The sequence below is a fragment of the Phyllostomus discolor genome, chromosome 11, assembly GCF_004126475.2.
Source record: "Phyllostomus discolor isolate MPI-MPIP mPhyDis1 chromosome 11, mPhyDis1.pri.v3, whole genome shotgun sequence".
Lineage (NCBI taxonomy): Eukaryota > Metazoa > Chordata > Mammalia > Chiroptera > Phyllostomidae > Phyllostomus > Phyllostomus discolor.
The window spans coordinates 66,642,022-66,658,942 of record NC_040913.2 but is presented as its reverse complement, the minus strand read 5'-3'; the positions used below and the strand labels follow the sequence as shown (position 1 = coordinate 66,658,942).

The 16,921-nt window shown below is 52.0% G+C and overlaps 2 protein-coding genes across 9 annotated transcripts in view; both read right to left on the bottom strand.

The window, feature by feature from the left end:
* The window catches only part of MCF2L (MCF.2 cell line derived transforming sequence like), a 169,606-nt gene extending 169,028 nt beyond the window's left edge, over positions 1–578 (bottom strand). Inside the window, exon 1 of the mRNA XM_036011475.1 lies at positions 420–578. The gene's annotated coding sequence lies outside the window, so the exon portion shown is untranslated. The remainder of the gene's footprint in view (positions 1–419) is intronic.
* Positions 579–8,530: 7,952 nt separating this feature from the next.
* Positions 8,531–16,921, bottom strand: part of ATP11A (ATPase phospholipid transporting 11A) — a 142,776-nt gene continuing 134,385 nt past the window's right edge. For 2 of the 8 annotated variants that reach the window (XM_036011468.1, XM_028526466.2), the window contains one exon: positions 8,531–12,966. In XM_036011468.1, coding sequence (XP_035867361.1) covers positions 12,709–12,966 — 258 coding nt within the window. In that variant the 3' untranslated portion in view covers positions 8,531–12,708. Of the gene's footprint in view, positions 12,967–13,965; positions 14,189–15,296; positions 16,627–16,921 lie in introns of those variants that run through there. The other 6 variants (XM_036011471.1, XM_036011474.1, XM_036011472.1 and 3 more) reach the window with 5 other exon arrangements.

Sequence of the window (16,921 nt, the reverse complement as noted above, 5' to 3'; positions counted from 1 at the left end):
GCTGGGAGAACTTCCCAGAGGGGCATGGCCAGGCGACACCCGCGCCACACTGCCCTGTCCCCACACCTGTCCCAGAAATGATACATCAGCAGGCACGAAGGCGGGAGAGCCCCGGGTGTGGCTCTGAGAGGTATTAGGGGACCTCTGGAGGAGAGAGCCCCCTCGGATGACACCTGTTGGAATGTGAGAGGACGCCCTGCCCATGACCGTGACGAGGGGCATCTGTGCACCTGGAGCCGCATCCTCAGGCCCGGTGGCTCCCTAGGCAGGGATCCCCTGGGATCCCAGAGGCCAGAGGCCGGGTGGGGCGGGTGGTGGGGGAATGGTCCCAGCCCGCCCAGACCACAGTCCCTCTGCCTCCCAGACGCCGGGTCCGCGCCACCTCCTCCTGACACCCTCCCCGGCGACTCCCTGCACACCTGATCCGGCCGTGGGACAGTCCTCCCCGCAGTCTTCGGCTCTCCGTCCTCCACGTTTGCAGGTGCCCACAGGTGTCAGCGTGCTGACGCCACCGTCTTCTCGGGTCCCGGGGCAGGCAGGAGGGGAGGGGGAAGGGGAGGAGAGAGAGGGGAGGGGGAGGAGAAAAGGGCAATGGAAGGAGGAGGGGGACAGGGGGAATTGCCGGCGGGAGGGACCAGAGAAGGGCAGGAGAGGGAACGACGCAGGGGAGAGGCCGGGGAAAGGTGGGCCGCGGGGACAAGTTAGAGGAAGGTGAGGGCAGGAGGGAAGGGAGAAGTCGGGGGTGGGGGGGAGAGGGAGAGAGGGCGGAGGGGCGGAGAGGGCCGCTCAGGGAAGGGGAGGGGGCGGGGAGGAGGAAGGGGAAAGGTCTGGGCGAGGGGCGGGAAGGGCTAGGGTATGACCGAGAGGGGAGGGAGCCGCAGGGGAAGGGGCGGGCTGAAGGCCTGGGGGGCGGAGTCTCGGGGGGAGGGGCGGGGCGGGGCCGCCGCGAGCCCGGCCCCCCCCTCACCCGAGAGAGCAGGTCCTGCCCCAACGCCGGGGCTCCTCCGGCCCCGGACCCCGGCCGCGCGACCGTTGGGGCACGGGACGGAGTTGGGGGTCTGCTCCGGATTCTGCCCGGCCGCGACCTCACATCCCGGGGCTCACCTGCAAAACTGGGGTTCCGCCCGCTCCCTCGAGGTCCGGGGCCCGAGTCGGCGGGAAGGGAGACCGCGCGTCCTCCCCGAAGCGCGCGGGGTCCCACGCCGGGACTCGGGCCGCTCTGGGTCCCCCGAGCCCCGCGACTTCCCCGGGCCTGTGCCGCGGCTGGGCCGCTGGCGGGCGGTCCTCGCGGAGGCACGGAGCAGATCGCCGCTCCGCGTGGGTCAGAAAACGGGAAAGCAGGGCTCCGCGACCGCCTGGGATTCCGGCGCGGGTTCTCACTTCTTGGGGCCCTCGAGGCTGGCCCCTGCGCCTCTCGGCCTTGACGCCGAAGGGCGTCCGTGAGAGGAGCACGCAGGGCCTCGCGCCGCGGAGCCGGCTGCGTGGGGGCCTAACCTTGCAACGCGTTTTCAAGGGACGGAAAAAGACCCTGCCTTTTCATTCTTGTGTCTTCCAAGGTTTTTTTTTTTTATTATTAGAACAACAAAAAGAAAGGTCTAGAAACACTAAAACATCCCAAGTGTTGATCTAGACATAAACTTTAATTGGGGCTTTAAAATGTCTGCATTTCGTGGATAAAGGTGAGCAGCCCCTTTGAATAAAACAAAAACAGAGTTCTGCCTAATGGGAAATACTAAATATAAACCCAAAAAGCAACTCCAAGGGCGGGACACACCACCTCGCGAGCCACAGCGCTGCCTAAGCCCCGCCCAGAGCGTTCTCGGACGCGGACCTCGGGCGGAGAGTGCCTGGGCGCCGGCCCGCCTGGGGCCAGACCTGCTGCACCCCGCGGCCGGGGGTCTGGTGGGAAACCAGGGTGCGCACCCCGCCGCGGAGTGCGCACCCTGGGGCCGCTCTGAGGAGGGGCCCAGGCTCTCCCCGCCCAGATGCTGTGTCTCCAGGCTCCACGCTCCCCTGCGGAGGTCCGGGGGGAGGCGGTGGGCGCGGCGTGAGAACAGGGGTTACTGAGTGAACAGAGCCAGCAAGGTTCACTGAGGAAGGGGGCAGGCTGGGCTGGAGAAGATTTGGGGAAGTTCGAGGGGGATAGGAAATTAAACGGAAGGGGAGTTCCCTCAGCCCAGTAGTTTTCCCGCACAGAATGAGCCCAGGAGACAGGAAGGGTACATTACTGGAAACACCCTCAAAAACCTGTGAGAAAAAGGTCAGAGTGGGCCAACGTGGTGTTCTTTACCTGCTTTTTTTTTTTTTTTTGAGACCAATACCCCATTTCCCATGAGAGCATCAAAGACCATCTGATAACAGAGATTCTTTCTGACAGGCTATATTAAATATTGTTTAATTGAGCGATAAAAGTCCAAAGGGAGGTAGCCCAGGGGGCCCGCTAGGGAGGAGCTCGCTGCAGGATGTGCCAGCAGACAGCACCGCTGGTGCAGAAAATGAGAGGAAATGGCCAGTGACCTGAGCCGCGACCCCGTCAGGGGAATGCGTGCAGCCTGCAGGCTCAAATCCCGCTAGCGGCACAGCATTGGCCCCAACCTGAAATGCATTCTGCCACAGTGCGAGGACTGCCACCAGGATCCTGAGCAGTCACCGCAGGTACACAGCCCCTGAACTGGCAGGGAACTGGGAGGCACCTCCCTGGGAACCAACAACCAGCAGACGCAGCCTGTCGGTCTTTCCTTCTCCACGCACACTTACTGCTTTGGGACACGGTCACCAACGCGGTGAAAATACAAAGGATAAAACCCTGAGAGTTCTGTGCTGTTCAGAAAAATCTTAGGGCTAATTCTAAAGTGGAGGTAATTCAAGAGGAAATGAATTCCCCCAAGAACAAAAGCCCAGCTCCGTTTATCACTGTCCTGAGTAGTGCCCCGCTGATGTGTGGGTTGCTATGGCCAGAAGAGTTCTTTGTGACTCTGTGGCTTTCACAACTACAGAAGCCTCAGTGAGGCACAAGGAAATTACCATCACAAAGGGGGTTCTAGAAAGTGCGGGAGGCGCCCAAACCTAACAGATAATTCATACAGGGCTATATCACGTGCTTGCAGTGGAGACCAGGGCCCCTCACATCCAGCCATCATTCCACGTTCAGAGCACATATTTAGTGTCTTGGCATGTGCGTGTCCTGGGCTCTGTCCTGAGAGGTGGGAATTAGCAGTGCACCTGCTGCAGATTCCACGTCAACCACAGAGAGCTGGAGCAATCATGTTGCCTTTAGCTCATCTGCAAGCTTGTGAGAACGGGTATCTGTGGCCCCTTGCGGTTGGACCCCTTCCAAGGCATCCGCATTTGGTCACTGTGTCCAGTAAGCAGTTGAAAAAGGTTCATCCGTTTCCCAGGTTTTCCCCAGTTTTTCTCAGTGTTTGAAAATTTCCCATTTGAGATGAAATCCTTTATGTAAAGCATGATTCTGCAAAAGAAGCAATAACAGCTTAGCTGGTAAATGCTGTTTTCCATATGAGGTGAAGGGAAAAAGGGACAGGACACCCTTCCTCCCTTCAGAAAGCCGAGGGCACCCTCAGAGTGTCTCAGACGGTGCCCCGCCAGGCTGGGCCCAGGGTGGGGAGGCCGAGACCTGGGACACACTGGGAGCGAGCGAAGGGCTGGGTGTTGGGAGTGCTGGGATGCTCTGAGGGCCAGCCCTTCAGGAGGGGGCTGCTGCCTCTTCCATCCCTCGGGGTTCAGAGACACAGTCTGGAAAAGGAAGGGGGGGGAAGCAAAAAACGTTATCTTGTCTGGTCCCCCAAATCAGCAGCAACCCGGCCTTGACCTTGACAGCAGCCATCCCTCACTCCCTCGCTGCTCCTGAATGGAGGCGGGCATGGCCTCTGGGTTTGACTGCTGCTCTGTGGATCAGCTCCTGCCCCATGGCTCCTCCCAGCTGGTGCCTCAGCCCCACGAGGGGAGGGCTCCTGCAACTCTGCGCCGGACAGCAAATGGCCAGGCCTGGGCTGGCTGCCCACACCCCCAGCACCGCCTTGTGCCCCGAGATGCTGGCTCAGCAGGCAGCTGTGTTAGCGCCCAGAGCCCTCCAGCCATGGGGTTTGTTCAGGCAGCAACATGGTGTCAGCAGCTGGACACTGGGCATCCATAGGGAACAAAGCAGAGTCTGCAGCTCTGTGGAGCTCACTTTCCAGTACCCAGTGGGCCGTGAGCAAGGCCACGGCAGGGGAAGAAGGAAGGCAGGGCCCTGAGTGATAGGGCGTCCCTGGGCCTGTCCCAGTGGAGCAGCAGGCAAAAGCCTGACTGGGAGGGCTGAGAAGAGTGGCAGGCAACGGAGACAGCAAATGTGGGTACCTTTGGAAGATTTTTAAAAAGAGGAGCTGAGCAATGTGTCAGCAACTGACAGGAAGCTTTCATTTCAGATGGGCTGTATGGTGCTGATGGGGACAACGTGGCAGACAGGGAGACACTGATGCCACATTGGAGGGGGAGAGAGATTGCTCACCTGCCGAAGATCACCTCTTCTCTGTTAGGGAAAGACTGAGTTTTGAAGAAACGTGCAGGCATGAGAGATGGGTTACATCCTAATTTCTATCCTTCCATTTCATGAGGACTCTTGTCAATCAGGTTCTGCCTGTCAATGAGGTGCAGTGCCCCAAGGAGGACTTGCCCTCCAAGGAGGACCCGCTGGAAGTCGTGGTGAGTGAGCACCTGTGCAGCTCCGGGTGGGGATGTGAGCCCAGGTGCAGCTGAGCCTTGCCCCTCGTTAAGCACCCGCCCACCCTCTGCTGCTCACCTCTCTGCTCAGACCCTGCTGGCACAGGGGCCCGACTGCTTTAAAGCCAGACTAAGCATCTCAGTGTTTCCCCAAAACACTGTTATGACTTGAATTGTGTCTCCCCAAAAGATATGTTGAGATTCTGACCCCCAGTGCCTCAGAATGTGACCTTACAGAGGCCACTGAGCTAAAATAAGGTCATTTGGTGCCTAACCCAATATGACTGGTGTCCTCATAAAAGTGAGAAACACGGCCATGGACGTGAACAAGGAGAATGCCGTGTGAAGGTGAGGGCAGACATGGGTGTTGCGTCTGCAAGTCAAGGAACACCAAGAGTCACCAGCTACACCAGAGGCCGGGGGTTGGGGAAAAGCACGGACTAGATTCTCCCTCACAGCCTCCGAAGGGACAGGCCTGCGGACACCTGCTCTGGGACTCCTGCCTCCAGGACTGACTGTGAGACAATCAATTCCTATTGTTTAAAGCCACCCAGGTCATGATGCTTTGTTGCAGCCATCCCAGGAAACACATACAGCGAGCAAGCAGGTACCTTGCTTTATGTTGCTCTTCCACCGAGTGCTGTAGAAGACAGAATTATTTCCCAGTAGGGCGGCCATGTCTGTGCTGCCTGATCATTCTTTTATATCAATTGTCCACATAGTAGCTATCTACTCTTAACCATTGTAAGACCACCTACAAATGCTGGAAACAACTGCAGGTTCTTGGGTTTGATACCTTTAATGTCACTGGTCAATATTTTAACCTTCATTTACCCCTATCTCATATATATTTTTGGCATAACTGGTTTATAAAGATTGAAGAACTGTAATCATAAATGAAACAAAATCTTAGCTAGTTAAAGCATGTTTATTTTGATATTTAATTCATACTTTGAGGCTATTTTTTAAAAGATTTATTGATTTATTTTGAGAGAGAGAGGAAGGGAGGGGGAAAGTGAGGGAGAGAAACATCAATGTGAAGTTGCCCTTCATTTGCCTACTACTGGAGACATGGCCTGCAACCCAGGCATGTGCCCTGACTAGGATTCAAACCAGTGACCCTTTGGTTTGCAGGCTGGCACTCAACCCACTGAGCCACACCAGCCAGGGCTATTTTGAGACTATTTATAGCAGGTATTAAAACTATATGTAATTCTCAAGAGAACATTTATTCTTTTTTAAAACAATATTTTATTTTTAGAGATAGGAAAAGGGAGAAAGAGGGAGAGACACATTGATGTGAGAGAGAAACATTGATTGGTTGCTTCTCCTATGCTCCCCAACTGGGGACGGAACTCCTGCCCACGCGTGTGCTCTGACTGGGTGCTCTGAACCAGCAACCTTTTACTTTGTGGGACTATATCCAACCAACTGAGCCACCTGGTCAGGATGACGTGTTTATTTTTAGTTTACGTAAATCCCTTCCCCTTTCTTTCAGTCTTGTGAAAACCAACTGAGTAAGAGCATTGATGAGTGTATTTTTCTCAAAAATATGATTTTGTATAATTTTAAAGGGTAATATATATTCTTGATAAGTAATACATTCAAGAATCTGTATTTTTCATTAAAATTTTAACAACTACATTAGGACAGTATCTGTCAATAGGCCCCTACGGTGCAAGGCCCCACAACCTTCTATGGCACGGGTGGCAAACACAAGGCCCTCGGGCTGAATCTGACCCTCCACTTTCTTTCTACATGGAGGCAGCGCTGAGCCCCTTGCCCCTAGTTAAGGAGCAGTTACATTTACACAGTCCTAAAATTACATTTGGCCCTTTGAAGGCAACCTCAAGGCTGATGTGGCCCCCGGTGAAAATGAGTTTAACACCCCTGCTCTAGGGCTTCCAGGGTATTGTGATTTCCCGTGTCTTGTGGGCCAACAGAGCAAACAGTGACGTCAAGATCAGCGTGCCCTGAAAATCTGCTATGCGCAACGAGTGTACATTTCTCCGGACATCCAGCAGCAAGTGCTCACTCAAGACCCACCTGCTTTAGCCCTGAAGCCTATGCACTAGTTGTGGGGTTTGGTATCTTTGGTAGGTTCTTCATCTGATTCGTAGGTGCTGGTTTCCTCAGATGTTTGTTGGGCCTCTGTCAGGCCTGATTCAGACTCATAAATGTCTGTCAATGACGAGCTAGAAATTGACTATCTGGTTAGATTTTTCTGAGTGATTCTAACAACTTCCTGAATAATAAAAATGTCCAAAGATGAGCATTTCCCTTTAGGAAGCTAGTTTGACTACAATTTTACTGGTATCCCATAGTGCAAGAAAGGAATTGAGAAATTGTGTTCCAAGACTTTTCCATGAAAGAGGAAGCTTAATAATGTGTGAGTGTTGCTTGGGCTTGGTAGCTCAGTCGGTTAGAGCATTGTCTCCATCTGCCCAGGTTGTGGGTTTGATCCCTAGTCACGGCACATATAAGACTCAACCAGTGAATGCATATGTAAGTGGAACAACAGATTGATGTTTCTCCCCCCGCCGCCCCCAAATCAGTCAATAAATTAAAGAAAAACCCAAACCATGTCAGTTAAAGAAATAACACGCGGGTGTGATCAAGCTGGGAGGGACCCCGTGAGGTAGACCGTGGTGCACACAGGTGGATGGCAGTGGCCGCTCATACCTGCCAAGCCTCACACTGATGTGCAGTCACTTGGCTCATCTGAATCACCTGAGGCAGATGTGGAGTGCATGCAACCAGCAGCTGGTGGTGCTGGGACCTTGGATTGACCCTCGCGGCACTTACTGTTGCAGCACTGGGACTTCGTGGAGTTCTGTGTGGGTTGCCGCTGGGATTTGATCTGGGATAGTGAAGGTCATTCATTCACCGAGTGTTACCCAGTGCCGCTGTGTGCTTGCTGGGTGGTATTCCAGGACTGGGGAAAAACGTCCCAAATTCAGAATTGCACACAGCAGAGTCTGAGGCCTGACTCAGTCCCTCCTAGGGGGCTGGTCTGGTCCGTGAGGCAGTGACACCAAGCTGAGCGCAGCCAGCCTCCAAAGGGCCTTGCCGGGCCAGGGGCCTTGAACCTGACTCCACCTTTGTCATCCCAGCTAGTCTGAATCCCAGACACTAGGACCTGGAATCAGGTTTTGTGAAGGGGTGGCAATGGCCAGTGGGTGGGGAGGCAGGTGGTCACCAGAAGAAAGGTACAGGGCTGCGGGGAGATGGGGAGGGGCTCAGTCACATGCCCTGCAGAGCTAAGTGGGGAATTCCTGGGTGTGTAGGAAGCGCCCCAGATCTGACTGGCTAGGCGTACAGAACTAACTCAGTCTCCGTCACAAAAGTTGGGTGTGACCAGTAGAGCCCTGGAAACCCATGTAGGGCCTGGGGGCCTGGACTCTGGACAAGAGGAGAGGGAAGAATCTGGAAGGAAAGGGGAAGCTCAGGAATGTGGCTTAAGGCATGGGTCTCAAGCATGACAGTCAAGGATGGGGGATGGGGACGGACAACAGAGCGTTAATAAACCCAATATTGCATTTTCTGTTCTGTGGGCTCCTCAGCGCACAGGTGGGCAGCATGGTTTCAGGGAGTGCGGGTGGGGGTGGGGCAGGCGCCAGCAGGGACAGGAGGGGGCTGAAACCACCTCACCCCACACATTTTCAGGGAACCTGTTTCCACAGCATGTTTTCCACTTTATCTGACAAAGGAACACTCACACTTTGAGCATGCTTTTCTCTGTAGCTTCTATTAGCAGAAATTTAAGTCCAAATTCTCAGATGGTGTTTATTTATAAAGAAATTAAACCAGACATTTTTTCTTCTTTATTGCAAGCAGATTCAAGTCTCCTGCTTAGATTATCTGCAGAAAAGTCCAATATAATTAACTCATACTTTATCTACAGAAATAAAAGGTAAAAACACCATACAAAATAAACTTTACAGAAATGTAAGATTTGGTTTAATTTACAATTTAATTTTTTAAAGCAGGTTACTGAATTATTATCAATTAAACATGACTGTTTGGAGGCTGATTTATTATCTTAAATGCACCTACTATATTCAATAATTTAAAAATAAATTCCAGTATTTGTGATGAGGACAACTATAGATTCCATTCCTGTTTAATACATTTTTAAAGATTTCCTTTTATTACATTACATATTCAATGGACATTTTAAACAGCAATGCAGACACACATAATTTTAATTCAGAGACAATATATGCATATCAAAATTCTGTATGTTTTGATATAAGGTAAAAAATAAAGCTATATAAACTGATCTTTAGATTTTTTCTGCAAAAGTAGAATCACACTTTAATAATACTTCCAACACATCTTCATTAAAACTTTGTTTATAGACAATATTAGAATGATTCTCTTTCTCATTTACCTACCTTCTAGCTTTAAAGAAAATGCATGTGCAAACAGAAATTTCTCCTATTTTTAAAGTGATGGGAAATTTCCAAAAGAAATGTCGAACACGAGAAACTGCATACCAAACTGTCATATTGAGTTGTCAAATAAATAATATTAATTTAAAGATAATGTAGTAGTGGTTGCCTTAGGTTATTATTAGTCAGTGCAAAACAGGTGAAATTAGTGGTTTTAAAGAAAAAGGCCAGAAAACTTCCTTTAGGTTGCACTGAACATTTGGTTGATGCCCAGCAATTTAAGAATAGTTGTAACAGCATGGGTGAGACATTTTTGTAGTTAATAGTTGCAATATCTCACCAGGCCAAACTACAATTCTATAAACCTGTTATTGCAGAAGCAGGTTGTTGTTAACCTCCTTCCCTGGTCCAGGCTCTACCAGCACCAGGGGTTATCCGGTCTGCGTTCACCTTGTTGAGTCAAATGCGTAGGGGTGGGTTGCTTTGGGTTCTAATAGGAATTGCCAAGAGAAGGACGCCTTTTCTCCCAGCTGCCCTGAGGCAGAGGGCCTGCCTGTGCTCCTGGACACCTGTGAAGATGCTGCAGCTGGGAGGGTCCAGATGCCACTTCCTGCCACTTGTCCAAAGGATGGAGCTTCGGGGAGGTGTCAGTTAGAGGTGGGAGCTGGACTTCCTGAAAAGGAGGAGCTTGGGCCAGGGCACTGCTGCTTGCGTCACCCAGCAGCTCCGCTTCAAACCTGGGAGCTACCCGGCAAAGCCTCCCGTGTCCTGCCTGGGCATTCGGCACGGAGGCTCAAGGAGCCTTACCTTCTGGAGGCTCCTCGCAGGACCCCCTTAGGAAGGAGGCAGGGATGCCAGGGCCTAGGGAGCGTGTATGTGTGTGTAGTTGAGTGTGCATGAGAACTGGCACATATGCACAAATGTGGCCATGAGTGGACCTGGAGCTGAAAGCAAGAGCATGCGCCGTGGCTGGCCAGACCACTCGTGCATGGAGGACTTGCTGGGGGGTGGGGAAGGGTGCGGGTTCGGAAGCATGTATTCTGACCAACATGGGAAATCAGGAGCAATAATCTAGTAATATATGCAGTCATGAATTAGATTTTCAAACTAAGAAAAATGCTTAAATAAGTTGACATTACTTGCTTTAAAGTTAAAGGCAAGTAAACACTAGCTACTATAAGGTGAAAAATATCACATTAATATCTGAATATCAGAGACATATCTGAAATGTCATTTCAGTGGGGTTCTTCTCTTCCTCCCTTTATTTTTCATCTCATGCCCCTTATCGGTTTCAAATGATCAGGCACAGTCCCTTCATTTCCCAAATGGTTTTTCAAAAACATTTTGGAGTATGTAAAGATTTAGTGACTTTTATGATGAGACCTGGATTGTCAGAGGTAAATGGTAACTATCTCAATACGGGCAGAAAGAAGATACAGAACCATCAAGTAAGAAGCTTCTGTTTTAAGGCTGAAGGATAGAAATTAAGAGCAAAACAAAACACAGATGAAACTGCAATGAACTGTGAAGAATAAGCATTGCAAAACATACCCTAAATACGCCTTTCAACTAATCACTGCCACCAGAAACACCGGAAAACAAACAGGTGTAGAGAATTAAATCAAACCTGAAAATTCACATTCATCAGATATTGAGGCATTCAGTGAAAACTCTCACCAGAATTTAAAGTGGCCCAAATTACATCAACTTAAAAAATAAAAGCTTTAAAAACATACTTTAAAAATTAGATATGATATGTTAACAAATAAATGAGTAAGAGATATAAACAGCTATGAAAATACTTCAGTGCAAAGGCAATTTTAGGATTTCTAAAAAAATACATTACAAAGAATTTGTTAACTAAACATACAGAGAATCTGTCCCCCCTACAGGTATTACATTTATACCCACATTAAGTTCTTAAAAACGGCTGTAAAAATGCACACACCATTGTTTGCAGGGTCTAGTGTGGACCAGAATGGCCAAGGGTGGCCACCACACACAGGACGTGGGGACGTGATGACAGGAGGACGGGCCGGGGCCTGGAGGGGGTGGTGAGGAGGACCCTCGGCGTGGACGCGGCGCCCCCCTCACTCTCTGTCTCGCTCTAGACCAAATGTTCGTCACCTAGTCTTTGGTATGGTGTCTGCACTCGCCTCAGTTCATCCCAACTGCTTTAGGTTCACTGTTCTTACTGCTAATTTGCCCCCTATGTCAAATAAATATTTTAGGTGAAATACTATACAATCAACTTGTGAAATTTGCACTTTCGAAAACACCGAACATCAAGCATCTCTGAGACAAACTCAGTGTTCAGTTACCAACAGCCTCGGATTCCAGGGCACGAAGCCTGGCAGTGGACAAGGTGCCTGCTGTTAGGTTAGCTTCCAGTGACGCTTTTCTGAAAAGGCATCCGATTCAGTGTCTGACGTTTGAATCTCAAACTGAAATGTCTTCTTTAAGGACCATTAAGGCTACGTCAACTAGGTTATTTCTACAAACAGAAACACCAGCACAGAACAGTGACAGGACTCCACAACACAGCAGCCTCCCGATGGCTCACCCACGGGACGGCACGCCGAGACAAAGCAGAGCTGGAACGGAAGAACACGCAAAGCAGGGCTTGGTCAGAGTTACCGGGGAGGTGACAGTCTAGGGTGGCGATATTGCTTTTTAGGACCCACAGGCCATGTCGCTGGCAGGCCCGTGGCGGCCCCCAGAGACCACTTCTCCATGAAGACACTGAAGGGGGTGGGCTACCACAGCTGTATCTGTCCAGGGCACCCCAGACCACCACCCTTCCCCCGACATCCGTGAGACAAACGCTTCCCAACAACAGTAAACTGATAAGCTTTACCCTTGGGAGAGGGAAGATAAATATAGCCAAACTTGTGCTGGGAGAGCTTAAATGGCCAGGATTACCTCTTCCTCCCATGTGATATTCTTTTTTTTATTTTCCACGGAGGCAGCGAGGGGTTGGGAAAAGAGGAGACATGGAAACACTCAAAGACACTCCCAAACATACAGGGGTACATCGCCCCCAGAGAAACAAACGTGGAATCAGACACAACCCTAAAAATCAGCGTCGGGCTGTGGAGGGCTGTGAACAAAAGCAACAGCACGGTCTGCGATGACAAGAACGGGGGGTGGACGCACAATTGTCCGAGTATCAGTGCTAAAAGCGGAAGTACCAGAGGGCGGCGGAGAAGGCAGGGCAGAGGCCAGACCCGCCGGCCCCCCGGCCACAGCCACAGCTGGGGCGAGTCACGTCTGTGCTTGCAGGACGGTCGGTGGGTGTGACTGCCTCCGGTGTGAAGCTGGACGGCCCATCTGCAAGCAGATGTCCTCCTCAGGTGACACACACACATGTGGTGGGGATGACGACGGAGGGCGCAGACACAGAGAGCCCGACGACCCAGGACGGACGTACCGGGTCCTGTGCACGGCCTTCTTACAGCAGCCCAACGGCACACGCGAGGCCGCCAGGCAGACTGCCAGCCCATGGCCTCCAGCCAGGTCCTGCCGCCCCTTCCTCTTCCTCCGAGGGGCAAAGGAAAAGCACACGCATGCGCAGCACACACTTGCGGTGCGGTTCTTAAAGGCTTGAACTGGTGATCTGTTCGCCACCTGTCTCCCCACAGGGCCCGTGGGGGCAGGGCCCCGAGCTGGGGTGGCGACGGCTGTTCCAGACACTGACCGTGGGAGGGAGGACCGAGCACTCCGTGCTCTCGGGGCACGTTGGCGTCGGCTGTCTGGAGCAGGGGCCTGGCTGTGTGGCCGAGGGGCTGGGGCTGTGCAGAGAGACGAAACGGCTGACATCTAAGAGGTGGTCCTGACTCTGTGCGCGTGTGCTCTGTGGGAGAACAGAAGAGACCGAGTCAGGACCCTCATGAAGAGCCCATTAACCACGGCGGTGTGGTCACTGCCATCGATGCCGTGGTCAGGGACTCACACTACTGGACGTGGGCCAGAGGGTGTCTGTGCCACCTGAACTCGGCCACAGGTAGGGGTGAGCCTTGGCCTGGCCACGAACTCCCCTGGTCGGTCCCGTCGTGGGTGAAGACAATGTTCATAAACATGCAAGGGCCCCAGAGACTGAGTCTGACCCCTTTACTGTACGAGTGACGAACGACCCCTCCGAGAGCTGGATCCACGCGGCACTGACCGGCGATCTCGCTGTCTCCAGCCTGTGCTCACCTCTTGACGCACAGACAAATGGGGCCTGTGCGGTTTCTTATCCACAGCCCGAGGAGGCTGCTGACACGTCCCAGACATCCTTCAACTTAACAGGCAGGGCGGGAGTGGGGGCAGCTGTACAGGAGAAGTCCCTTTTAAAGGAATAACCGTCCCAAGCCTGCCTGCTTATGGGCAGAGGAGGTGGGTGGGCGTGTCCGACCTGAGTGTGGCTCTGAAGGCTTTCGGACATGGCTGCGTCTCCTCTCTGTGTTTCAGCACAGGCACGGCCCCCTGCTCTGGCCACGGGATGACGATGTATCCATATACCACACACCACCGCAAACCACACAATACTCCATCTTTTATCTCCAAATGGAAACGGCCTTTCCTGACAGACCTCTGGGGTGAAGCTGTTCTTGCCACCAGGGGCGAGGGCTGAGCTCTATTCTGGCACGCCGTACGCTGGGCATACCCGGTGAGGATGCCACCGCAGTGCACGTGGAACCATGTTCACCACGGCAGGTGTGTACGTGTCAGGGGATGTGCGCACATCCACGCGTGTGCATGTGCGTGTGTGTGCACACTACTCAACCATACACAGTCCAGCCACTCTCAGGCAGGTCACTTACCTGGGATAGAGATACACCTGTGCGTGTAAAAATCATTTTGTTTAAAAAAAAAATGAACCTTTGTTACTGAAATGGCACAGCACAGCAAAACTTTGGAGGAAAAACAGGCAGTTTGAAAGGCTCACAGCACACCCAGGAAGCCTGCCAGCGTGGTGGATGCTGTTACCTATCCTTGGGCTAATGGCGCCTGGGCCGCGGCAAGACGTCCTTCAGAAGTGGCCTGTCCGTGCTGGGTGCGGCATCGACCGCTGTTTTGAGTTTCGAGCTCTTCTGCAAGGTGAGGAAAGACACTGAGACAGCTGCCCCATCGGGAACCAAGAGAGCTCTCTGGGTGAAACCCAGCCTGATGGCTGGGACGTGGGGGCCACACCCACAAGGGCGTGAAAAGGGCACGTTGGTTGGTTCACGTGGAAGTCTGTGAAAGACTTGGGCTAGGGCTAGTGGGGTGGGCACAGGGCTCTCGGGTGGGCACCTCCCAGGGGCTCCACTGAGGGAAAGAGGTGGTCTCTCTAACAGGGCCCTTCGTGTGAAAAAGACCCAGGGGTGGAGCTGCTGCCGAGAGGACGGCGGTGGGAGGGCAGGCCGCAGTGGGGAGGGCTGTCCTGGGCCTGTTCCCAGCACAGCCACGGCCGGCCGGCCACTGCTGAGAGCACAGACAGTGCTTCCAGATCCCCGAAGCTGAAAAGCTACTGGAGTCACCTGAAAGCTTTCTGAATGCCATTTCCTGATCAGCTGTCCCCACCCCAAAAGGGCGCCAAGGGTCTCTGAGGGGAGGAACTGCGTGCCTGCCCATCCTGGTCCTTCTGCCTCTATCTTCCTGCCCAGCCCCATCTGCCTGTGCCTCTGTCTCCCCTTTCCTTCTGGTCCTTAGCCCTTCACTCGGCCCTGTATGTAGTCACACAGAAGAGTCCTGCCTGAGACTAGAATCCTGGGAAGTTCAAGGTGTCACGGTGCTGCAGGTCCACGGGGCTGGGCATCTGAACACTAAGATTTTCCAGTCAAACCATATTAGCTTCTCAGTAATAGGAAGAAGGGATTTTAAAAGGTGAAGAATTTTAAAAGGTTATAATTGCAGAACGCCTTCTGGGGAGAAGAATGAACTTAAACAAGAGTGGAGTTGTTGCCCTTCGAATTATATATAATTCAATTATATATAAAAATATAGGTAGGCACAGATATATAAATACATATATGAGTTATATATGCATATACATATATATACACACGTGTACATATATGTCACCTGGTACCTGTGATGTTTCACTTTTTAATAGAACAGATGAAAAGAAAAAACATCCATTTGAAGTACTCTGTATTCCACGTAAGGGTTAGTCAAATGTTTATTCCTCCAAAGTTTTGCCGAAGTCTGGGCGGCCTCACAGCAACACAAGCATTCACCTTGTGCGTGCCGGGGTGTGCGGGCTGCGGGGACCCTGTGAAGGTGTGGCTGTGGGGACACCTGCGGGCCACACCCCATGTGGCCTGGACACCGCAGAGCTCTCAGTGCCGACCTTCTCTGAACAGCTAGAGCCTGGCTTCTGCAAGGGCTCAGAAGCTGTTAACAAACTGCACCAGCAGGTACAGTGTGTATTTTTAGTCAGTGCTGGCACGACTGAAGCAATTTCACAGGCACCTCCTGTGACTGATTCCAGTGTCCCTAATAATGCCATCCTAAATGTTTTCAAGTATGTGAACAGTGACACGAAGTTATGTTACCAGTTCTAACAAATTCTGATGGCACCAGGTTAGAAAACTTTTGATTACCAATCATTACTTGGACTGAAAAAATGTACCATCCTGTTAGTTAAAAACAGTGTTTAAGATGTATAGAAGATGAACTGTTATTTAATGAAAAAAAAAAAGCCTTCTTTTTGCTTTAGGTACTTTCCTATCAAACAAACTACACCAGTAAAATAGTATTACCAAATGTCTTTTCAAAGTATCATTAATTTTGGCTCTATATGGCTAAGAAGTAGGCCAGTACAGCCATTTAGAGCAAAGCAGAAGGTTTTCCTAGAATTTCTAGAATTCCAAAACACACGTCTTCTGGCTCTGTCCACAGTCCCGACGGCTGGCCTGAGTCCTGCTGTGCCGCAGTGCTCTGCCGGCCCTGAGCACACCTCACTGTGGGGGCCTCTGTGTCCCTGTCTGCAGAGAGGGCTCACAGCGGTGAGTGTGAGCCAGGAGGTCTTGCTACCCATCCCATCTGGGATGCGGGGAGAAGGACGGCACTGAGCTCACTCAGGGGCTCCTGTGACTGAGGAAGCGCCACACCCACATCTTCGAGGGTAGGAACCGGGAGTTTAAGGTGGCACAGCCCGACACTCTCAGCTGGGCCCGAGTGAAGACACAGCTGCCCCTTGCAGGTGGGACGGATACTTCAATGGACGCTGAGAGAGAAACAGTGGTTAGTGGTATTGACAGAAAACACAGCCCACGTGCCCTTTCCGCATCTCAAGGGACACGTCATCCATTTGTTTCCCAGTGTGATGGTGGTTAGAGCAAGCACAGGAGTCATCAACACCTGAGTGTGCGTTCGATGGCTCTTGATATTAAAAGCCAGCCCTCTGTTGTCCTGTGACCACAATCCCAAACATTCAAAAAGACAAGAAAGGCATCACCTTGTTCCATCAGAAACTCAGACTGCTGGAAGTCTGAGAAAGCATAAAGATGGTTGACTGCTCAACAGAAAGGCACTGGTTCTTAGTCTGCCAGTCCCAGAAGGTTCAGGAGGCCACGCACATCATAGACAAGGCAGTAGTGGTTATTTAGGCAAAGCAGTCAGAAGTCGGAAGGGAGAGAAGAAAGGAAAAGAGAAACAAGAAGAGACCGTGAGTGTGACTGAACACCAACAACGTCCTAGTACAGCCGTGCCCCCGTGCTGCGCCGACTCGTGGCACGTGGACCAACTGGACGACGTGGGCTGCGCTGCGGACAGTCCCCGCCCCCGTTCAGGGGCTCTCACATGCCAGAGGGCACTGTGGACCTCCCATCCCTGCTGCA